At 44.7% G+C, this 24,252-nt stretch overlaps 1 protein-coding gene across 5 annotated transcripts in view; it reads right to left on the bottom strand.

Moving 5' to 3' along the window:
* Nucleotides 1-24,252, bottom strand: part of Sema6a (semaphorin 6A) — a 123,592-nt gene that overhangs the window by 49,266 nt on the left and 50,074 nt on the right. For 4 of the 5 annotated variants that reach the window (XM_048419321.3, XM_087896070.1, XM_087896067.1 and 1 more), the window contains exons 2-6: nt 10,789-10,925; nt 8,498-8,615; nt 4,166-4,226; nt 3,177-3,239; nt 2,373-2,474 (exon numbers count right to left, since the gene is read on the bottom strand). In XM_048419321.3, coding sequence (XP_048275278.3) covers nt 2,373-2,474; nt 3,177-3,239; nt 4,166-4,226; nt 8,498-8,615; nt 10,789-10,888 — 444 coding nt within the window. In that variant the 5' untranslated portion in view covers nt 10,889-10,925. Of the gene's footprint in view, nt 1-2,372; nt 2,475-3,176; nt 3,240-4,165; nt 4,227-8,497; nt 8,616-10,788; nt 10,926-13,345; nt 13,537-24,252 lie in introns of all 5 variants that reach the window. The other variant, XM_087896068.1, reaches the window with a different exon arrangement.

Raw genomic sequence — 24,252 nt, 5'->3', positions numbered from 1 at the left:
TCATATCTACTTTAAACCCGGCTCCTTCCTTTCAAAATAGACTTTCCTATACGATTCTTCTTTTTCATTTATCTTAGTGGTTGTATTTTTGGCAGTACCTCTCTTGTTTCACCCTAATCTTGTTTACCCTGCTGAAACCAGTTCCTAAGCACAAGGTGGAAGACGGAACTAAGACCTTCTTTTCAATCTTTCTTGCCAAGAAGAGGCCTGAGTTGGGAGGTCTTTTCCGGGTGAGCCTGAGGGTTGACGCCAGCCTACCATTCCTTCTCACATCCTCCATGCCACTGAGGTATCGCTTTGCGAGGACAAAACCCAATCTATTTCTCCCCACACAGCTCCTGAAAGAAATCTTCCATCCCTTGTCTTGCTGGATGTGTCTACTTGTGCCATACGGGTGTTTCCTGCTGTCCTGGTTGGGTTTTTTGTCAACTTGACAGAAACTGGGGCCATCTGAGAAGAGGGAACCTCAACTGAGAAAAATGCCTCTGTAAGATTAACTTGTAGGAAAGACTATGGAGGCATTTCCTTGATTAATAATTAATATGGGACGGGAGGGAGCTCATTGCAGGTGGTACCACCCCTGGGCAGGTGGTCCTGAAATGAAAATGAAATCAGGCTGAGCAAGCCACAGGGAGCAAGTCAATAAGCAGCTTTCCTCTGTCAATAAGCAGAGACCAGGGCCTCTGCTTCAGGTCCCACCACGAGGTTCCTGCCTTAAGTTCCTGGTTTACCTTCCCTCGTTGATGGACTATTACCTGGAGTTGTAAGCCTAAAAACCTTTCCTCCCAAGTTGCTTTTGGTCATGGTACTAGAAGTTCTGAAACACCTGCATGGTACCACCCAGAAACTGTACTGTAGAATTCCCATCTCCCAGTGCCCTGTGAATCCTCTGTTCCATCCAGACAGGAGGCAGCCCCATCACCTGCTCCTCAAGAGACAGTCTAGGAGGCCTTGTTGACACCTGCCTCTCTTTCTCTCTTTGTTGTGCATCTCATCAATTACTAAGCCACCTAGGGTTACTTTGTTTCTTGGTTTTTGTTTTTGTTTTTCTTGAATCTATCCTCTTTCCTTCTTTCCTGGGACAACATATCTTTTCAGTTTCTTGCATTGTCCCTTGTCACTCCAGGGTCCAACATTTCAGAGCTAGATGAAGTTGCCCAAGCTCAGTAGGCTGTTTCTTATGCCGAGTCTCTGCTTGCATTGCTCTCAGTACCCAGAATGCCCTTAGCATTCAACTGGCTGATTTCCTACCACCCTTAAGACAAGAGCAGAGACTACGTTGTTCATGATTTATCCCACCAGGTGTGGGCTTGGGAGGCACTATTCAGATTCTGAGCCATCAGAAATGTGTTTTGTGCCCTTGGCAGAGTCTCTGTGTGGTGTTAACGCTCCAGCTAGGAGACCAGAAGGTGGGGACTTTTTAGAAGGGTCTCCTTCTTACACTTCCACCCCCTTTATCTCAGGTGATGCAAAGACATTTGTGCTGTGCTTCCTCAACGAATCACGCCATTTGACGGAAGCGCCAACTCCATGGACACATAGCATTTCTCCTGGGGCTTGGTCTTCCTAGAGACCAACACTTCTCTGCCTTTACAGTCTCAGCGCTTGGCCACTATAGAAAACATCAACATATGTTTCCTGAGGAAAAAATGTGGCCCAAAGAAAAGCTAACAGAGGCAGAGCCAAAATGCAAGAGTTTGCTCCAGCAACTCAGGGGCTCCCAGGTTCCTCAACTGTAAACCACCCCCGCCCAGCTTGATTTCCTGATTCTTTGAGGCCAATCCTTTCTTTCTTTCTTTCTTTCTTTCTTTCTTTCTTTCTTTCTTTCTTTCTTTCTTTTTCTTTCCTTTTCCTCTTCTTGTATATAGGCCAAATCAAGTAAGGCCATGGCCAAGTGAGCTGGTACAAAATGGAATTACATTCCTCTCTTGAAAAATCTTACAATGCAGGAGTCTATGGTTTTAAGCAGCATGCTTTGGCAATATCTTTTACAATAGGAATTCCTTACCAATTAGATGAGTTTTGGTCCTCGCAGAGGTGATATAGGAGTGGGAGGAACAAAGAGCAGAAGAGAGGAAATCCACATGCCATTATATATGGTAAGTATGCAGTCTCCCGAACAATAAAGAATAGAGACTTCTAAAAATCACCTTTACCTGAGAGGCTCTTTAAAGGTTTGTCAGTCAATGCTGAACAAACAGAAAGTTTAGGAGGCTGATCAAAAACACCCTCTTGTAGCAATTCACTAAGCTTGGTAAGCGAAGGGAACCCAAAGAGGTGTTGAGTTACCTCTTTGGTGGCTGCAGGTACAGTGACATTACGAAATACCTCCTGGCAGTGTGCTCACCATAAGACAGACAGATGACATTTACCTTGTAGTTTCTGCAGGAAGGGTTGAAGGCATTGGTTCCACAGACGAACAGGGTATCGTCATTCTTCTTGAGGAGAACTTTAATGAAATTGTGACATTCATCCTGAAACAAGATTCAAACCGGTCTGAACAGAATCCATGCAGCACAAAAGCCCGTTCATTCCCGCAGACCGTGATCCGACAACAGAAGGATCGCATGTGGGGAGGAGTGTGTGTAAGGTTACAGAGCGAGACCCCCCCAGTCACATGGTCAAGTTGTTACTGATGTCAACCAAGGGAGGACATCCATGAGTGTTTCAACAGTAAATACAAACGTGGTAGAGAGTGGTAACGTATGCTTCTTCCATTTCACAGAAGAAAGGGGGATTTAAATACCCCTCATCGTATTAATTTTAATGCCAAATATTCCAGAGTTCCTTAAAGACACATCTATGTTGTCCTTGACCAAAGGCTCAGAAGCCTTTGTTGCACAGGAGTGCTTCCACAGGCCAGAGGTATGCCCTGGCCTGCAGGGTGGGTTCCTGGGGCAGATCAGTCAGAAGGCTCAGGAGACCAGCACTGAGCCAGTAATCCCGACTGTGCCCGAGGAGGAGCCCTCGACGCAGCCCTGGCAGCTGTTGTAATATTTCATCACATTAAGAGCAAACTATTTTTGCAAATTAAAGCTTTCAATAAGTTGATGGAAAAAGCAATTACGGGGGAAAAGGGAATACCAAGATGCATTCAAATCACAGTCTACGGCTGGAGATAACCGTCAAAGACGTAACCCGAAGTGGCAGCCGCAGGAGAAATCAAAATTGCCTACCTTATGTTTCCCCTTCATCCTGCACGTGTCTACATCAGCCTGTCTAGATTTCCATGTCAGCTTCTGCAGGGATCAAGAAAGAAATCAATTAGAGCCCAGGGGTTGTTGCATTTGATTTTAGAAGTAAAAGTTCCCTTGGGGCGACTAGAGACTGAACATATATTTATTGAAAGCTTTCTACACCCTTTTCACACGATTAATTCACCAGACAACAAATATTAGAGACGAAAACTTTTTTTTTGCTTAATTTTGAGTTCTTATCTGCTCATTAAACGACAGGACAGACTGCGTTAGGAGATGAGGGGAAAGGAGAAGCGTGGGGATTTTATATAAAATATCCAAAGGAAACTTTCAAGTTGTGCTCATTTGGGTAAACTATGTGTCACTGACATTTTTGTTCAGTTCATCAATCAGTGTTTGCAAAAATGACCTTTCCCTGAAAATATGGAAATAATTTTCTTAAACATAAAGTGGACATTCACTCCGGGCAGACAGCAATTTTATTCAGGTTGTGCTCCTTCGTATAAATTCATGGGCTGAGTCTCCGACTTGTACTGCAGAGTTTTATTAACTAGAATACCCCCATGTGGAGCCATGAGAAAAGCTTGCGTTTGGCTTTATGTACATCTGGATGATGATTAAAGTCCAGAACCTCACCAACCAAGTAACGTCCAAGCTGCATGACGTAGATGCACTAACACTGGGACAGTATTTTAATACATTTGAGGGACAGAATTTTACTTACGAAAATTGATATTTTGTTGGATAGATGTGGCAATATTTTATTAAAGGCTTTTACAAATTACACAAAATCCCAAAATGTCTACCCACACACTGATGAACTACGTGTTTTGGAATGTGGAATAAACCCTAAATCAGGCTTTATGAAAGGTGTGCTGACATCGGCCCTACCAACCCAATCACTGCATTTAAGGTACAGATTCCCTAAGGACCCCCGTTTTAGAAAGATGAGTTTAAAAACAACTTACTTTGCTACAATAAATTTCTTCTGTGTGGGATGTGTCTATATCAACAGTATAAATATGGTCCCTGTAAAAGAAAAGTTAATATAAAGTCAAACACAAGAGTTAAACCAATACATTTTCTATGGAGTAAGTTTATTATGTTTGGAGCAGGTAAGCCCATGACCGGATTAGTTAAAACAAAATCAAACAAAAAAAATAAGCTATCAACCAGGTTGTGGTGGTGCACGCCTTTAATCCCAGCACTCAGGAGGCAGAGGCAGGCAGATCTCTGAGTTCAGAGCCAGCCTGGTCTACAGAGTGAATTCAAAGACAGCCAGAGCTACACAGATATACCCTGTCACAAAAAGCAAGATATCCACATGCTAGAAAAAAAAGAAAGAATTTAGTGTAAGAGATTATCTTGAACCACATTTCATCCTTATGATTTAAGGATCATAAGGCATCGAGTTGATACACAAAAGCTTTCGGCAGCTATTCTCCTAATCTCAGAACTACATAGCCATATACACAGAGCTCGGCGGGGAAGGTCTGCAGATTAACCTGGTCCAGAGGCTGGAGCGTAGATGGGCTCACATTGGCTCCCAGTATCTTCAAACCCAAGCACAAAGTGCTTGGTATTCAGCATACTACATTTGATAATTTGAAAGACAAGATGGAAGGAAGGTAAATTTATTTCCAGAACTGTCCTTCCTTTCACCAGACCACATTAAATTAAAGTACAAATGTACTCAAACTGAGGTTGACACTTTGGGCTTCTGCTCAGTTGTTTTGTTCTGGGTTTGGTTGTCTTTACAGTTTTTTCTGCCAGTCTACCCTTGGAAGGGGAGCCACAGAGTCAGCAGCTCAGGTGTGGGGCTCTATTTAAACCTCCCTCTGTGTGAGCAGAGTACAAGGGTCTTTTTGTCTGGAATTCCGAAGAAAGAGAAGAAAAGAAACACACTCAATGGAGGAGGTGGGGGGCTGGTGGGGGTAAATCCAAACAGCTCATTTTCCCTTGAAATAACATTGACTTTTTCTAAAACGCAGGAAGTCCTGGGGCTGGAAAATTATCCACAGCTTTAAGCCAGGACCTCAGGGCTCCTGTGCAGACTTTCAAACCTCCTCATTAGTTAGAAAGAAACAGGGGCTGGCTAGGGGAGAGGAAAAGAAAGCAATTATTTGTAAGACTCATATATGATACGTGTGTATATGTATATATTCAAATATGCACCTATACATATATAACTCCATTTTTGACAAGTCTGTTTACTTTGCTTTCGGAGAAAACACAACAGAGAGAAATCAAAACGGTTCCTCACATGGAAATCAACAGAGAAAGCAGGGGTGTTGGCTTACAGATTCCTGTGCCTGCTTCTGAGCCATGCATAAACTTGTGTGTGAGAAAGGCGTGTGTTTGTGTCGGGGTAGTGAAGGGGGGAGTGAGGAGCCCGCTTTACCAACAGCTGGACTGGGCAGCTTCTCCAGCTTCAGTAGGGTGCCAGCATCACTCTGCCCTTTAATTTTGAGGCCGTTTATTGCATTCGTTTATTACTTGCTTGACTTTATGATGGCGCTGCGGCCAGGCACATTATTAGCCTGGAATTGCCTGTGACATTGGTATTGGGTTTGAGATGAGTAGAAGAGGCCTTTCCTTGCCCCCTTTCCCTTCCAAACTTAAGTAGAAGCTGAATGTATGAATTGTAAATTAACCACTGATTAATATGCATTGGCAGCTCCTCAGAAAGCTCTCAGATTGCCCCCTTTTGGCATGGTCTGTTTATGTTAATTAGCAGTTTAGAGATTAAAAAGAAAGAAGAATTTACAAAGTGGATAATAATAAGAAAGAATTGGAAGGCGTTCTTGCCACCAAACCCCATCAGTCCCCAGGGTTCTGGATGGGACTTGGCTTTTGATCGCTGACACCAATTGTCTGGGAGAACTGGGAAACCTTTTAAAAACAATTCCATGAGTGAAATCTCCTTCTGGACAGAGGCAATCTTTTTCAATATCTCAAAGACCACATGGCCCCAGTGGATAGAAATGGTGCTTTATGGTCAACTATAATCCAGGGCAAGGGAGCATTTCCAGTTGCCCGTGCGCATCCCAGTACTCAGACGACATTCTTGCTTCTGAATGTAGCGATTTGAACGCAAACTCACTTAATCCTAGGACTTCCTCTTTCTTAGTCCATTGAATACCACTGAGTTGTATTGCCATGGCTTGAGCCTCAGGGAAGGACTCAACTCTAAATCGTGCTAACGAATACCCAGTAACCTGGATGTCTCAGGGTAGTGTTGGGAAATGTGATATTAAAAGGAGAGGCCCTAAAGACAGCAACAACAAAACTCCTTTCGGAATTTTTCAGAGCGCGTACAGAAGTAAGAAGGGAAGTGGCTGGGTGCGGAGTCAGCAAGACATTAATGTAAGGGTGCTATCCACTGGACCTTCAAAGAATGGCAAGTCTGTTCCGTGACTTTGGGAAGGGGCACACTCCTTTTTCCTTTCTGTTTCCTCTTTTCCCTTTCCTTGAGGTAGAGAGTTTAGATGAAACTGCTTTGGTTTTAATGAGCTGGAATAATGAATGCCTCTTCCGCGCGACGCAACACCTGGCTTCTAATGCAACAGCTGCCCTCGGCCTGCAGCCCACACCTATGCTAAGTCACTGGCTACAAGGGCTGCCTGCTACAACCATTTCTGTTCCCAGTGACTCCATTGTGAAGAAAACATTACAGGAGCTACCCAAGCCGACCTTGTCCTCACAGGTTTGATGTTTGACTGTTTGTTTGGATCAGCATTTTTTACATTGTCATATAAACATAACTTTGCTTTACAACATGGAAGAAATTAATAAGGATACCGAAGTAGGCGCTGCCATGCTTCCAAAGAGGAGGGTGCTGAGCCCTCACTGGAACGTTCTGAAATGAATGTCCACAAAGGCTGCTCGCAGGCAACAGTTATCAGTTATTAACTCACGACAAACACTTCCATTTCCCAGTGGGCAGCACAGGACACCGAGAGAGTGGCTCTGTGGCCACCAGAGCACTGCCACCTCATTCAAGCACTGTAGCCGTCACTGGGACCACTTAATCCCCATCCTGGAATCCTTCTACACAGGGAGTGGGGAAGGCAGTTGTTCTTTCTTATGAGCCTGTTTCTGGGATCCAGCAAATTAGCATTTATGAAGTTATCACTCCGTCTTTTACTTAGACGGACACACCAGCACGAATAGCGTCTGCGAAGGTTTCTCTTGGTTTTGTTGCTGTTTAAGTGTTCAGTGTGGCTTCCTGTGGTCAAGTGTGTGCTGGGCTTGGGACATTTCCCTCACCCTCAAGGCTTTTCACTTTACATTACAGAGATTGCCACCCATATCTAAGCCTCCAAGGAACCTGGTACTGTTGTTATGTTGGCCACTCTGGTCCTGGGTTTACAGCCATAGACAAACATCATCCGTCTTCTTCCCATTGCGAAATAATTCACCTAATTCACCTATTTAGAGTTAGGTAAGTGCCCAGAGGAACATTCGGCATGGTCCTCCTTGAATGAGTTCCATACCCCAAACCTGGTTGGAATGGTGAGAATTGGTGGCCTTGGGCATCTCCTATGAATTGTTTTGCCTCATAGTTCCATGCGCTGTTGGAACCACTATGTGCTTCCTAAAGACACTTCTCATCTGGCAGAGGGCACATAAAGCCAGAGAAGCAGTGGTGCAGCTGAACTATGGGCAGGATTTGAACAAAAGCCCAAATCCATGTGGCTCTTGTCCGAGTGGCATTCGCATGCCTTAGGATATCAGCATGTCCAGATATTATTTTCCAAAGGACAAGTAATGCTTATTTCTATTCTTACTGTTAAACACAAACCACTTATGAACCATACACAGTATTGTATTTTCTCTGGTCACCACTACCAGTCTGTCAAAATAATGGCAACTATTCACTGCAAATATACAAATAGGCATAATATAGACACACACCTCTGTGCACTGTTTAATACATGTTGATACATCCAAATTGATTTGACAAACAGCTACCAAGTGGTAGAGGTCTCGGCTATGGACTTGGGTAAATATTTGCATATATGTTCAAGCAACACAGTGGATTATTTGAGTTGCAAGCTCTAAAATAGGCGATTATTTCTCCAAAAACCCACAGAAGGCTAAGCAGACATTAAAAAAATCCCCAAAAGGTTAAACAGACAGGAGAAACACTTGAAAGAATGATTACTTGACAAACACATGCAGCTTTTAGTTTAAATAGCGTAGTTAGGAACCTGAGGTTCTTAGAGAGACACATGGCTGGTGAACGGGGACTGGAACCTTGGCCTGCTGGAAAGGTGCACGTGAGGATTGTCTCTTACCGAGCAGCAACGTAGAGGGTTCTGTTCATGACCATGATCATCTGGATGTCCAGCCTGTGCCTCTGGGTGGTGTTCCGTCCTGGCTTGTGGCCCACAAACACCGGATACTGTTTTGTATCTGTGAAAAGGAGATGGGGTAAGAGAGGGGAACTCAGATCAAGCCAAGAATCCACGGGGTAGTGTGAGGAGGGGGTGGGCCCCAGAACGAAACCATGTTTAATTCAGACCATGCCACCGTTTCCCATCTCCAGCAAGGCTGTTATTTCAGGAAGCACTGTGAAAGTGTTCCTTTAGGACGATCGGGTTACACTCCAATTCCAGATGATAATAAACCCAGTCTTAGCATTTCTAAGTGTCACCGTTTCTGAGGGTTAAACTTGCTGGTCAACCCTTTGCACGGAGGTGCTCTTTCTCCCCCACCCCACCCCCGTTTCCTTTTCATCTTCTGTGGAGTGCTAAGCCTGTGGGGGGCAGGCTGCCAAAGATCTTGTCTCCGGACAAAAGTATTTCAAAGCTGCCTTCCCCATCAATCACCGCAAAGGCAATGCGGTCTGGAGGCGAGAGCCTCCATCCAGGAGCCAGAAGAAAAATACAGTCTCCACAGGCGCCCGGGTGGAATAATCCACCATTGAGGGCAGCCCTGCTAAGTTGGTTGGCATTCTAGGAACTGTGGGAAGTGTACTCTGGAGCTCAGCCATTGGCTAATCTCACAGAAAAGTGGGCTTTGACAGGAGAGGGTCAAAGTGAGCGTAGCCAGTCGGGTGACCTGGCAGGGTCCGTGAGCACATTTCTTTCCTCCCGTGCTCTTTGGCTGAGCCTGTGATGTGTAATAATATCTGACCTTTAGAAATACCTGGATCTCAACATCTCTCTGTTTCTAAACCTATAGTCTCCAGAGCATTGGCAACCCTCCAAGAAGAGGAAAGAAAGATGAGTCACATCCAAAAGGCCATGGTTTCTGGTGAGTTATGGGGATGTAACTCTGAGTGGGAAACCATTCACAGATTCGTGCCTGGAAGACTACACTTTAACCTTGTGGTATCTGGGCTTTCTCACATAAGTGTTACTAGAGAACATCAATGTATTTCACTCCCAAACAAGTCAGGGGTACAATTACCTTAAGTTTTTCCTTCCATGATTCTTTAATGTCATGTACCTGGCCATCATGGGGGTTACTATGGTAAGTCCTACATCTGTTATCATGGTATTGTGTGACCATTAATGATTGTCAACAGCATATTAGGACTGGGGTCCCTATTGTAGTGGGACAGCAAAAATAGAAATCTTATCTCGAATGAAGATAAATACATGGTTATTTGGTTTCTAATCCGAAGTGTGGGGAGCTTGGCTATTAAGGAGGGATAGTGTTGACCTTTGACCTTTTGTCCTTCCACTGTTACATATTCTGGTCTTGGCTCCTCATCTTTGCACATAAAATTATCTCCTTTTTCAGAAATTCCAGCTGGAAGCTGAGCACTGGGGTAGCTACTTATAGCCTGCACATCTTTCGATAGGTTTCGCTCAGTGTTTGTTTTGGGATAATACACGGAAAATGATACTTGGGGAAACTGTTCTTTACCTTGACTGGGACACAATGGTCATTTGGAGGGCAGACAATAAAATAGGAAATCGGATGTTCTTTCTAAAACAGAAGTCAAGACGTTCCTCTTGGAGGGAGTCACCCAAGTTTTAATTATGTCAGCATCGACCGCTGACCAAAACAGGTACCGAAACGAAGTTAAGCCAGTCCTTCCCTGAGACTAGCAAACTTGGAAGCTTTTTTTTCCTCTTAAGTATTTCAAAACACCCGTTGTTATTTTCTATCATGCTTTATAATATTACAGGTTACAGACGGAAACACATGACACTCTTGGTCCTCAAATGACAACAGTGTTATCCCCTGTATCTGGTGTGAAGGCAGGAGCATGGCTCCGTGTGTAGGGGGAGACTTTATCTGGAGACTCAATGGACAATTCAAAGACTTGATGGTTTGGTTTGGTTTGGTTTTTGGAGACAGGATTTCTCTGTGTAACAGCCCTAGCTGTCCTGGAACTAGCTCTGTAGACCAGACTGGCCTTGAACTCAGAGATCTTCCTGCCTCTGCCTCCCAAGTGCTGGGATTAACGGGAGTGCACCACTGCTGCCAGTGTGACCTACCTTTATCAGGGGCACACTTTACAGTTCCTGGGCCTCCTCCCGGATTCCGTTTTACTATGGGTTTGTTAGGCTGCTGCAAGCTAAAATAGCCTCAAAAGCCAATGCAAGCAAGCGAACGAGCACGTGATACTTACAGTTGCCATGCGAAATACTGATTGGCTCAGAATCTTCTGGGAAAGCGGCCCCAGTGCTGTGTAGCAGTGTGAGACATAGCAGCAAGGCTTCTGGCCTCATAGTAGTTCAGCGGGGAGACTTATTTCTCTACTTCACCCTGCCAAAGAGCAAAGGACGCTTCTTAGTTTTCGTTGGGTTTTTTTTTTTCTTTTTCTTTTGCAAGTCAGCTTCATTCAATTCCATGAAATGCAATGGTCTTGAAGATAATTCAAGACAAGAGCCTTCTGTGTTCTGCCTTGTCCACAGTGAGTTCACTGGTTACAGTATTTGACACAAAGACAGTGCCCAGTACCCACTGCCCCCAGTGTCTTCCCGGCACCACACACTTCTGCAAAGCTTTTGTGAAAAGCCTCACTTCCTTTGACGAGGCCATTATAGGCCGCTGTGGCTATAATCTCACAATTATGAAACTACGGATTCCAAAGAGTATAAACAACTGAAAGCAATTTTTTTTTCCTTTTCCTTTACAGAGGTCAAAACCCGCCATCTTCCATGTGTGGTTTGTTTGCTGGCTTGTTTGCTGTTGTTGTTTTAGTCAGTCACGAATCTCTCAGAAATGTGACGGCATTGTTGGTAGTGAAGAACACTGATATCCAATGAAGATCTAGAATTCCAACTTCATTATAAAAGTCAGAATATATGTCATACTGTGACCTCAGGACAGTGTGATGATACCATACCTCTGTCTCTAGCATGCCACACACATATGCACATACCATACACAACTGACCCAATTTTCTTATTGCCTGAGAAACCCCTTAGTTAGTTGAGATTTTTCAACTCTTGTCTAGGCCATTTTACAGTGACCGTAGAGCTAAATAAAAATTACACAATCTATCTTTTAATTTTAATTAAAATATAATATTACTTTCCTTCTTGCCTTTTCTCCCTCAATCCCTCCCATATCCCCCCTTACTCTCTATCAAACTCTCTTTTCTTTGCTTAGCGTGCACATTTATATAAATGCATAAATAGACAAACACCACCTGCTGAATCTGATTGGTGTCACTTGTACTACATAATTTTAGGGCTGACCCCTCCATATTAGGGACTCATCCCTGGAGAAGACTAATTCTCATTTTCTCTGTCATCGATTGCTAGCTGCAATTGTTCATTGTCGGGAAAGGGGTACACAAATCTATTTTTAAAAAGAAGCACACCATTTCCAATTCTGTGAAGAGAAGCTGAAATGACATCTTGGAATAGCATTGCTACCATGTAAAGAGAATCACATCTCTGTACCTTTGCTGAGCAATGATACTGTCTTGCTCGGCTGTATTCCGCTGGAGCAGATTTTATGTGTGGAAAGGTTCTTCTACAGCTTAGAAATGAAAGTCCCAGGGAGCTGTTGGATACAGCGAGCACAGTCGCGTGCTACAGCAAATACCAGATCACTCTCAGGGGTATTTCAAATAAGCATTGACGTGTCGGGGAAATTAACGTAAAATGGGGTATCATTTCATCTTTTTAGAGTAGCATTCTTTGAAGCAGCCTGCCAAAGATTATCTTCTCTGAACAAAGCTATTCTACAGTAGTCCATCAATCATGTAAGACTTGCGTTTAGAAATGTCAAACCTAGTAACCTAAATGTCTTTGAAAATTAATTTGGCAAACAAACTGCTAACTTACGCTTTGTGGAACACCACTTAATATTAGATACCTATGTCTCTTTTCTTCATGCCAAAAAAAGCATTAACAAATCCCGGGTGCATTGTAGGTTATAATTTCACAGACACAGCTGGGTCTTAATCATTTCTTCAACTGAAAAGTGCACATTAATTAATTTGCTTTATCTCGAAAGAAAATCAAAGAGGGGAAGAAGTTGAGAGAAGAGCCTAAACTGTTCCATATCTCTATCTCTGATGCAAAGATTAAAAGTGAACTTGGAATGATTTCTTGTTCGCAAAAGCAATCCATTACCAAGAGACATAGCGTGTATTTACAGGACAGTTAACAACAGGTCCATTCATTCCCTTCTTTGCCAGTGCTCCCTAATCCGGGGCATCTGAACACAAAGGAAAGACACTCCGGGGTCCCCCCTTGGCTTCTCAGGAGCCCTGTTCAGTATAACATGAAGGGGGCACAATCAGTAACAAATAGTAACCACAAACACAACACACAGCGGCGCTTACATTTGGGTGAGGAAATGTAAGGCAAGAAGCAGCAGCAGCAGCATTACCAAGGGCAGAATTTCAGCAGAGTTCCCAGCATGGTGCAAGAATAAAGGAGACTTAGAAGGCAGAGCCACCGTCCCTTTGAATGTTGGGAAGTATACAATAAATATATGCTTTTCAACATTTTTTTTCTTGACATGACTAATGAGCCTCTACCCTTCCACAACCGCATCCACCCCTGCACAAATGTCCTACAAGCTCAAGACAAAACCCCACTTTTTATTCTGTCTTAATTCTTTCTACTTTAAGATTACATGGGGAAAATTCTCAAGCCCTGACGCTGGCAGGAAGAGCAGTGCAGAGAGAGCTGTTGGGCAATCCCGCAGCTTCTTTTAAGGCTTACGTGTAGTCAGCATTGCAACTCAGATATGTCACTGATGGATCTCCAGGTTTACAGTTGGGCTTTCCGCCAGGAAAGAATAGCTGTTTTATATGCCCCTCCATCTTCCCGTCGTCAGGTGCTTAAGCGCATCACAGGGTTGAACGTGGTTAACGTTAGCCAGCCTTACCGAGTTGGCCTTGTGGGACCAGCATCTACAAACATAGATGAGAGGATGCTGTTTGACTTAAGACCACGTGGTTGCCCCACTCACTATCTCCACGTCCAGCTGTAGAAAATATGTAAATACTATTGGACCTGACCGTACAGATAGAACTTTTGTCTGTTTTGGGACACACAATGGAATCTTCCAGAATGATCACATCCAAAGAAGGGTTTAGCGGTAAGTGGTAAAGATGTGAAAAATATGTCTTGGAAATCCTAGCAGTGGCTTGGGATAGAGGGAGGAAATAATGGTTGTAGTGATGGAGCTTTTTCTGGCTCTGAATAGAGGTAGAAAATAATGGTGGTAGTGGTGGGGGCTTTTTCCTCACGAACAAAGTTAATTGCCATGAGGTTCCAGCAATCCCTTTAAAAACACATTTTCTACTGACATCATAGGAAGTTCTAAGAATAATCAATAATTCACATTATTAGAAGGAAGGACATGCTAACAGTGTGACTCTAGGCAACTCAGTCAGGTTGGCTAGCTCTCAGTTTGGTCACCTGCAAAGTGAAAGGACAGGAAGTTGTATGGCTGCTAAAAGCCCTCAAGATTGAGACTGTATTCCCAGAAGAAGAGAAGGACAGAGGAGAGGGGTTAAAAAGGAGACGAATGAGGAGGCACAGTATGGGGGGGCGGTGACACTGAGCCAGGCCACCGCACTGGCTTTTCTAGGCAAGGCAACCACCCAGCGGCAAGAAAGAAGAGTCAAAGGAGCAATCAAGAGCCCAAAGCGAGGAGAGGTCCTAAGACGGGGACAAGAGTCGGGCTCTGAGGTCATGACAAGCCAGGTAGAAAAAAGTTCCAAGGACTTCAGAAGTCCATGTTTCAAGAGGACTCCTCTCTTCCTCTAGCTCCTCCTGACTGTCCGTCACAGTGAGGACAGAGAGCTGTGGAGACAATCTGCATGTCCACGGGCGGTACCATGTGTGATGAACAGGATGGGGTGGGAAAAAAAAAACCTTCTAGCCTTACTCTAGTGCGACAGTTCTCAATCTGTGGGCTGCAACCCATTCAGGGTATAGAGACGCTTTCACGAGGGTCACCTAAGATCATCGGAAAACACAGATACTCACGTTATGATTCCTAACAGTAGCAAGATTACAGTTAGGAAGTAGCAACAAGAATAATGTTATGGTTGGGGGTCACCACACACTGAGGAACTATACTGAAGGGTTGCAGCATCAGGAGGGCGGAGAACTGTTGTTCTAGTAGATGCCAGCGGACGCAGTATAGAAGGCTGTGCACACATTTCGTTGGCAGGGGCCAATAACTACCAGTATGCCAAGCTGCCTCATCTCAACATCAGGGTCTAGTACAAGTCTGATAAACACCCCTAATGTGCCCAAAGAGAGTGCTACTGTCAGCACCTAATCATAATCAGAATTTAGTTGGTATTTACCCTGGGAATAATCACATAATTAGGGAGATTCTGATAGACAGGACTTATCATGTCCAAATAAGGAAACTGAGGCCCAGGCAGGAGGCTAAGTTACATTTCTAGGTAGCGCCCAGCAAACATTTACAGCACATTAGGGAAAAGGTAACAGCACAATAATCCAAGGGGAGTACTGGCTCTCACCCCCAGATCTGTGTGACTGCCACATTTATGTCCTCCCTAGGCCATCAAGGAACGGGAACAGGGTAAGGGAAAGGGAAGGCCTAAGTAGAAACTTCACTTACGATAATAACTGAATACCGGTTGATGCATCTTTGCTTACAGGGATAGATTAGTTGAAAGTCCCTAATGGCTTCAGTCATAAAAATCCATAAACTGAGTACACAGTCACTCTCAAAACACGTCAGCTCTCAGGCTCATTCCAGCTTATGGGCCTGTGATGGCAGGCCCACGGCGATGGGAAGATGCCGAGGTTTCTCCACCACCGATCCAGGAGGAGTTGATTATGTCAGGACACCGCTGTGGTAAGTGGAACAACTCGGGGTTCCTCCTTCCTGCCTCCCTTGGGGGTGATGTTTTAAAGTCAGGTGTTTCACAGAAAGAACTGTCATTTGCTCAGGGCAAGATGGGCTCCCTCTCAAGCCGGAGAGGAACCTTCACCTCCAGAGGGGTGGGGAAGCAGGTGTTTGTGCAGAGAGTCCGGCTCACTGAATGCTGGAGACCCGTCAGAGATCAGAAGTGCTGATTCTTCTCCCATTAGAAGAAAATGTGAAGAATGAATGAGTGCTTAAGTAGCAGGTGTCCTTCACTGACCTGGACAGCCCTTCCTTTGAAGACTGGAGGCAGCATGAGAAGGATGCTGCTGTCCACAGGATGTGGAGTTGGGTGAAAGAACACTTCCGGAACGAAAGGAGAAACAACTCAGGCCCATTGATTGTGGTAGAAATGGTCACAGTGTGCAGGCTTTGGGGGACCATGAGCTAGAATCACCTGCTCAGTGACGTTTGCATTAAGAGATGGGGAGAAAAATAGCTTGAGACTCTCAATAAAGCATTGGCCTCTTAATGCAGCATCATTTCTCTTCTTCTTGGCCATTAACAGAGACATAAAAGCACCCAGTTTAGAGGAAAGGGAAATGCCACAGACCCAACTTCTACACATGTTGGAGAACGATGATGGCCTTCAACGGAGGCTGATAATAAATATCGAGTGTGGATAATAGATGGTCCATTTCGGTCTGCAACCACGGGGCACAAAGGCACAGAAAAGCAGCTGTGAATTCCAAAGTCCTTCTAGAAATTTTTTGTTTATTTGTATAAAGGCTAAGTATGTATCTACGATCTTCCAGAGAAAACAGGACATGTGGTGGCTTCTCTCTTGTGTCCTTGCTTTCTTCTGCCTCCCCCAAACACACACCTGAGCCTTCAATGGACTTTGCTAAGATGCTTCAGATAGAATCTAAAGGCTCATCTGGTCTTCGTCACTGCAGCCATGATCTCCCCAGGCCTGAAAACACTGAGGCAAGAGATCTGGATCTCAGAGATCAGCAAGGCCCAACCCAGTGTGCCTGTGGCATACCCAGCTTTTTGCCACCCCCATCTCTTTTAAACTTAAAAAAAAAAATATTGCCGAACTCAAATATCTGCTCCAGCTGCGGAAACAAACACTCCTTTCATCTTACTGTTAAGAAAACTGAGACCCAAAGAAGTGGGGTCAGTTGCCAAATGTGGAACTTAAGGAAAAGTGGCAAAGCCAGACAGCAGTTAAGGGCTCCTGCTCCTCCGTGGAACTCTCCCAACGTGATGCTGCCTTCTGAAAAGGAGCCAAAATTCATTCATTTCTCCTTGGCTTGTTGCCTGATGTTCATTTGATTTTCATCTCACTGACTCTGTTTTCTACTAGGATCCAGGCACTGTGCAGAGATGCTGACGCAGGGACGGGAACCCCGTGAACATGCTCTGGTCCTCTCTCGTGTCCCGTGGGTCTGAAAGCTCGGCATCGCACCAAAATAGCACAGGTCTGCAACAGTAACTGTTTAGAAGTAGTTAAGATTTCACCTTGGGTTTCGGGGTTGCAGAGGTTAAGTGGAAGCTTGGGGAGAACCCAGGCAGGCTTTGCGATCCTTACTGTTGCTCTAGGAGTTCCAGTTCAGATGTGGTCCCCACGCCAAGCCCAGCAAGCAGACAGCTCCACGCTGATTGGACTTTGGGACACTCACTTTGGTCTAATTCTTGTACTGGAAGAATATTTGCTTAAGGAAAGTCAAACATTTGTCCAATGTAATGGATGAATTTTTTTTTTCATTACACCAAATTCTTAAAAGTATTGTAACTCAAAATGAAGACCGTGCCTGACGACTTTCCGGACAAGGGCTGCTCTAAAGTACAAACTCAAAATGTCACTATGAGTGGCCAGATGTGGGTCAATTTACATCAGTCTCCCTGATTTTCTATACTTTTTTTCAGTAACAGTGAAGCACATTAGGTCTAAGGCACTTTCCCCAGCTGCTTAGAAGGATATGTGCAGAATGATTTGAGAGGAGAAAACAACAGAAACTCAGTGCCTAGCTAGTGCTTCTTGTGGTCTGTGTCAGCACGCAGGGAGGACATAAACTAAAATAAAGCGGTCACTATGTCCTACTAATTTATCCTGTTTTCTCTCAGTACAGTTAATAGAGAACAGAAACCCACAATGCTAACCTCCTGACCCTTCCTCTCCCTGGCCTGCAGAGTTCCCACCCTGTGGGGAGGTGTTCTTTCCCCACTCTGGAACGGGCATCAACTTCAAACATGGCTCAGACGAAATCCAAACAACCTGAGAAACAACCCCCCTCCGGACCCTGTGCCACAAAGGACGCTACCAATCATAATTGACTGAAGCTTTGAAATTCTACAAACCCCCATTGTTTCCTTGCTTATAAAGGTTTGTCTTTATTAAAACAGCCTCAATTAGGAACAGTGCAGTGCGTTTCTCTGCTGTGCAGTCCTCGGGGACAGGCTGCCTATGCCACCCCATCTTCCCTTGTCATTTCTCTTGCGATCAGGTCCTCGGGTGTTGGCTGCCTATGCTACCCTGCCTTCCCTTCCCTACCTCTTCAGTGATGCTCTGATGCTTTCCCTGCACTCTGAAAGCCAAAAATAGAACTTATAATTGACTAATGGCTTCTGATTGTACAAGAAGAGACATAATATCATTACAGGGACTGCTCCTTAATAGAGCATCCTCCTCAGTAATGTCTCGACGCTCACAAGAGTCTTTTAATGTCTGGGTATGTCTACACACACCCACAAACAGATGAGCTAGAAGCACCATTTCCCAAATTTCTTTACATTCCTTTGGCTACTTCATTAACGTTTTTAAAAAGTGGGCTTTGTGTGCTAATGATTTGGGTGAAATCGCAAGTCCTCACAGTTAAATCTATTATTGAATGGGGTAGATTCTGCCAAGTCTGCCCAAGTTCATACCATTTCATTGGCTGTGTTCATGTACTTTCCACGTAAAACAGTGACTCATGAGGTTGGCGTTACTTACTAAGGGCAAAGTAACCAAGGACTTTCCCAAAAGTTATCAGTTTGCTTTGAGATGGAGGGAAAGGCTTTGCTAGTTACCCAAATTGGAGTCAACGCCGGTCACGCCACTCCTTAAAAATGCTCACTTAATTATTTTTTTTAATAAGAAGTCTTACCTTCAAAATCAATAATTATTTCCAAACATCCTGAATAAATGTTTCCTTAAGGCCAATGAAAGAGAGTTCCAGGAAGTCGGGCTTTGTTTAAATGCCTCCATGACCTAACAATGTGCTTCTCTTCATAGGTGACTTAGGGGTCAGAACACAGATCCAGAGTTATAGCCCTGTTTATTGGAAAGTGACAGGGTGCATCGAGGTGGTCAGCATCTGGACAACCCATTTTGGTGTCGCCAGCTGTTTTTAAACCTGTCTCAACTCTCCCCTAAGTCTAAAGGAAAACAAGATTTGCTGCTCCCTCTCCTTTCCTATGTGGCATGCTCGCTCTGGAAACACAGGCCGGCGGCCTCTTGCTGGCGACTACAGACAAAACCAAACAAGCCTCCTGAAAGCCAAGAAGTTTTCCTTACTCATTTGGCATCCCAATTTGACTTGAACGAGCATGAGGCCATTTGTTTACCGCCTTCAGAGTAAATGTTTACACTTTACACGGTAAAACTATTACTAGGCTTAAGTTTTGCTACATGTTGCCACATACCTGATTTGAGTATCTGTCCCTTTGCCGCTTTCCCATCACTTGCTAAATTTTAAACTCTGAAACATAACATTTTTCCCAAGGCTTAAAACACAAGAGGCTTTGGAAGAGCGTGCAAACAGAATGCAGAGAGAAAGCTCTTAGGGCAGGGTTGCCAAGGTGGTGGTGCCGAGATAGGAAACGCTCTGATCATCACACAGCATCTTGGGAAATTCAGAGAATTAAACAGAACCTCTTAACTCGTATACTTTCCTAATGTCACGTTGTACTTCAGGGGTCATTCAGAGATTGCTCAGAATCTCAGAATTCAGAGAGGTGAGTTGCCTCTTCCTAATTTCCACTACTCTGTGTTTTTAACAGCAGGTTTCCAGGCTTCCCTCCCTGCAAGACACTGACAGGAAAAGGCTTCCACAAAAGGGAGGGGGCTCACGAAGCTGGCATCGGCTTGGTAGGGCGGATTTTAAAGTGTCCTATGGGAACACAATGACTAACAGAAGCAGAAGTAACTGCTTCTCTAGGCTTGACACCCCTCTGTTTGGTCGAGCTTCATTTTCTCTCACATCTGACTTCAAGTTCAGGGTGCTCAACCTGCCTTTTGCACACATCACAGGCTTTCTGAATTGGGGTGAGAGCTGCTCTCAAGCAATGTCCATGATGTCCTTAGAAATCTCTTTACCTTACTGAACAACGGAGCACAGGACTTTTCCAGGGCCGGCCAGTATCTGGATGGCAGTAGTTGGCCAACACTAGCTGCTTTATTTGTTTGGGCAGTAAATTTTCAAACTTCATGTCTCTTCTCCTCTCCTCTCCACCCCACTTTTAGAGGGTGGGGTAAGGTAAAACTATAAATTATTGAGCTAGGAAATAAAAGAGAGAATTTGGAATCTTGGATTCCCAGAATCTTTCCAGTGGACAATAGGGACTTGAAAGACACACATGCTCTCTCCCTGTCTTGGTTACTTTTCTATTATGCCATCTCGAAATATCCTCTGCTGAGAAAATTAGCCATTGTTTTTCAATTTATCTTCAGACAAATTCTTAGGATAAGGGCAAAAAGTAGTCATATTCTTTGCCAAACTATCACAAAAGTGGGCTCAATCCCAGTTGCTATTAAAAATCCTGTTTGTCTCTGAGTCTCTTAAGCTGGGTTTCTACAGTCCACCTGGCTCTCAGCACTGTCTTCCGGGCTCCTAGGCTGGCCTGTTAAGCCCTGCTTAGTGCATTCAATTTCTTTTCTGGTCCAAAGTGCCAAAGTTTTCCATATCCCTCCAAACAAAACAAAACAGACAAACCAAACCAAAACAAACACAAACAAACAAACAGAAAACCAGTTACATCTGCAACAGTAATAATCCACTTTCTGGTACCAACATCTGTCCTAGTTTTGCTTGTTGGCTTTTCTATTGCTGTGATAAGCTACCATGACCAAGGCAACGTACAAAAGGAAGTGTTTAATTTGAGGCTTACACTTTCAGAGGGTTAGAATCCAGGATGGCGAATCAAAGTCATGGCACCAGGAACAGCCAAGAGCTTACATCTCGACCCATAAGTAGGACTCAGAGAGAGAGAGAGAGAGAGTGAGAATGACCCACAGTCTTTTGAAACCTCATAACCTGCCCCCAGGGGCATACCTCCTCCAACAAGTCCATACCTCCTAATTCTTCCTAAACAGTTCCACCAACTGGGGACCAAGTATTCAAATATGTGATGAGTCTGCAAGGGTCACTGTCATTCAGGTCACCATACTTTTTTCTCTCTCCACTCACTCTCTCTTTCCTTTCTTTCAAAGTGGACACTGAGTATCAGGCACAATGGTAATCAATTTTAACTATGAAGTAAACAAATGGTTACTATCCCATAACCTGGGCATGAGGTTAATTACTATAGTTCAAATTACCTGGAGAGAAGATAACACATGGTTATCACCAATTAACCCTTCAATCAAAAGGGCAATCACGACTCTTATAACTAATAGCTCAACAGACAATCACTGTAATTAGAATCTCTGCTAGAGAGCTCTAAGAGGAAAAGTGGAATTGTTCAATAAGCTTGACTATGATGGACAAAGACCAAATTAATGTGCAGGGGGTCAAACGAGAGAAATGACATTTTGAGAGAGGAAGGGAGTGGGGGACACCTGGCAGCAGGAGCCTAGGCTCGTACTCCTCTGGCAGCAGGAAGAACCAAGCGAGCACTGACTTTCTTGTCTTTGAGAGGAGAGAGAGAGAGAGAGAGACACAGTGCATGGAAAAGGAGATCTGAAAGCCTCCGGTACCCTGGCTACTGGGAAGCAAAGGTCCTCTTGGGTTGTCTGGGTTTGCCCTGGGAAGGACAAGAGGGTCGGGACAGACAGATGCAAGCCTACAGCTGGAGAGCTTAGAGGTGAATCATGCATGAATATTATTTCAGAAAGGAGATAGTCTGGGTTCACTTTGGATAACTAAAACACTAAGAATAACAACAGTCTTCCTGTTTAGTTAACAGTCTTCATCTCGCCAAAGAGAGGGGAGAAAAGTCATCCTCAAGTGTGATGCAAGAATAGGCCGATACGCTCTTCACACATCTATTTAATCAGCTCTTTCCAGGGGCACCAAGGCATGAAATAAAGGCTAAGCCTTCTCCAGGATCTTCAATGCTGAGAGAGCAGATGCCACACGAAGCTTGGGCAAGATTTCCATCTTGCTGCAAGTGAGGGGTAGAGGGATGTCTTTCCTTCCCAGGTAATGAGAATCGTTATCAGTGACAGTTTCCACTCTTTGAAAGTCATCTTATTCCCAAGGAACATTACTTTTGTACCTCATAGATTATTCTCCCAGTGTTTGGGGGAATTACCAGCAAAAATATGAGGCACGAGAAAGCACTATGCAAGCGTGTAAACATTGAGCGGAGATGTCATTCTCAATATTTGATAAAGCACAGAAACCGCCTGTGGTAGTGGCTCACTGCGTTTGCTCCCTCACTCATCCAGACGTGCTGCCGGAAGGGAAGCAGGGAAGCCCAGCCATGGGCTCTGCAAGCATTCTGCTCTCTGAAAGCCTCTTGAAAACCAAGGCAGATGGCATACAAACAGCCACAACCACGCTGCAAGAGCAAAAAAGACTAAGAGGTCGTCCAGGTATTGGTTGTAAGTCTCAAATGTGTGCCCTAGTGTCCAGTTCCCTATCTGCAGCTACAATCTCCTTACTCTAACCCAACCCCCTCATCATCTGGATTTCCGCAGGAGCTATCTAATTAATCTCCCTTCAATTTAATTTCTATATGACAAGTAGCGGTCTTTCTGAAAAAAAAAGAAAGAAAGAAAAAACAACAACAACGGCATGGATGACATCATGGCCTGCCTTGCACAGAGCTCTCTGATGGCTTCAACGTCCATTCACAACAAATTAAAAGCCCCCTCCTGATCACGGGAGGTATCACCGCCTCCCTGCCTTTTAACATTCCATTCCACAAGATTCCACCGGCTCCATCCCTCTCTGACTTGCCTTCCACAAAGGCCTCTCTCTGCGGAATTGCTGTCCCGCTCTTTTGAAGGACCGCACACCAGGGTTTATGGAAATTGCTCACTGCCATTCACTGAAAACCTCACTTCTTCAGATAGGCCCTCCTTGACCTCCAGAACAGCTTCACACCCTTTGACTTTCTATCATTTTATTTCTAATTTTTGCACTAGATCTGAACCTATTTCATATTCATATTTATATCCTCCTTTGCCACTGTTGGTCCATCTCTTACAGAATCTAAGGTCCACGTGGGCATATTTGCTCGAGTTATCACTGCCTCATTCTAGGAAAAAAGCCTAATGTCTCATAAACTCTTAAAAGATACTAGCTGAATAATGAATATTACTCCAGACAGTTTTTGAAAGACTCCCGTTCAAACAAAGCAATGACGTTGTCAAGGGTAAGGATAGGTATTTTCAGCTATCTGAAGAGGAACCCTGAGGACAGTTGTGAGACAGAAACTAAGAGTGATGGGTAGCAACTGGGAGGACACGGCTTTGTGGGCAACAGAGAGGGATTTCCCACAGTCCCAGGGACACCAACAGGAGCTGGCTCACACTGGGGTACCATGGATCCAGGTGAGTAGAAGGACAGAAGACATAGTATCCGGGGGACTCAGACAGAAGACTTGGAGCCAAATTACACAACATTTTTGGTCTCTGTGGAGAGTTTGCTTGCCTATGGTTCTCACATCCTCTGACAATCTCCTCCCCCACATCCTGGGAAAGTACTGCTTAGAGCAGGAAGCCACAGAGGGTCCAGCAAAGACTCTCTGGGAAGTAGCTTTCTTCTACCTCTGCTGAAGAAAGTAACGTGCCCAGAACCAAAAGACCCAAAGTCCTTAGGCTTTGGCCAAGTGTCACTATCAGCTTTTCAGTCTGGCCAGCACGTGTGGTTATGAGTCAAAAGCCAAAACATCCTTGCAAGAGGCAGAGAGGTCAATAATGTAATTAGTAACACGGGCTATGGCGGAGGTCTCGGAGGGTGGGGACCTACAGCATCCATACAATTGCGCTTCATTGCACTCTAGGTAGCCGAGTCCTGGAGGGTGGCCTTCCAGGAATGTCAGCCACTGGCTTGATGCTGAGACTCAATTGTCAATGACAAACAGACCCCATGAGCTGATTTAACTTCGCGCTTGTCTCAAATCCCTTCCCAGTGACTCATAACTTTCTCCTGACATCAGAACAGCTGGGCCAGCCAGCTGGAGAGAAGACATCCAGATGTGGCTGGCTGGAGCTCCAGGGGCTCTGAACCCTCATTCAGACTGTCCCAGTGGACCCTGGGGTTAGGTGTTTCCCTCTCCCCATGTGGGTGGGAAGACCAGCTCTGTCTGACCGCTTTCATTCTTTAGCACACAAGTGTGTGAAACAGTGCACAGCATCTCTTCTTTGTCTACAGTTTCAGGATGTTTTATTGGGGGGGGGGGGATGCGGGGGAGAGGCAGACAGACCTCTGTCCAGTCCTTCTGCAGAAGGTATAAGAGATAACCTGACCAGAATGTACCACCCACCCTGAGGCCTGGGCCTCACACACAGACCTCAGCTAGGGTATACAGGAAAGGCTGAGAAGTTGGGGGGGCAAGGAAA

Source organism: Myodes glareolus, chromosome 13 (assembly GCF_982192425.1).
Source record: "Myodes glareolus chromosome 13, mMyoGla1.1, whole genome shotgun sequence".
In the NCBI taxonomy this organism is placed as follows: domain Eukaryota; kingdom Metazoa; phylum Chordata; class Mammalia; order Rodentia; family Cricetidae; genus Myodes; species Myodes glareolus.
The sequence above is the reverse complement of the archived record's forward strand: the minus strand, read 5'-3'. Positions and strand labels throughout refer to the sequence as shown.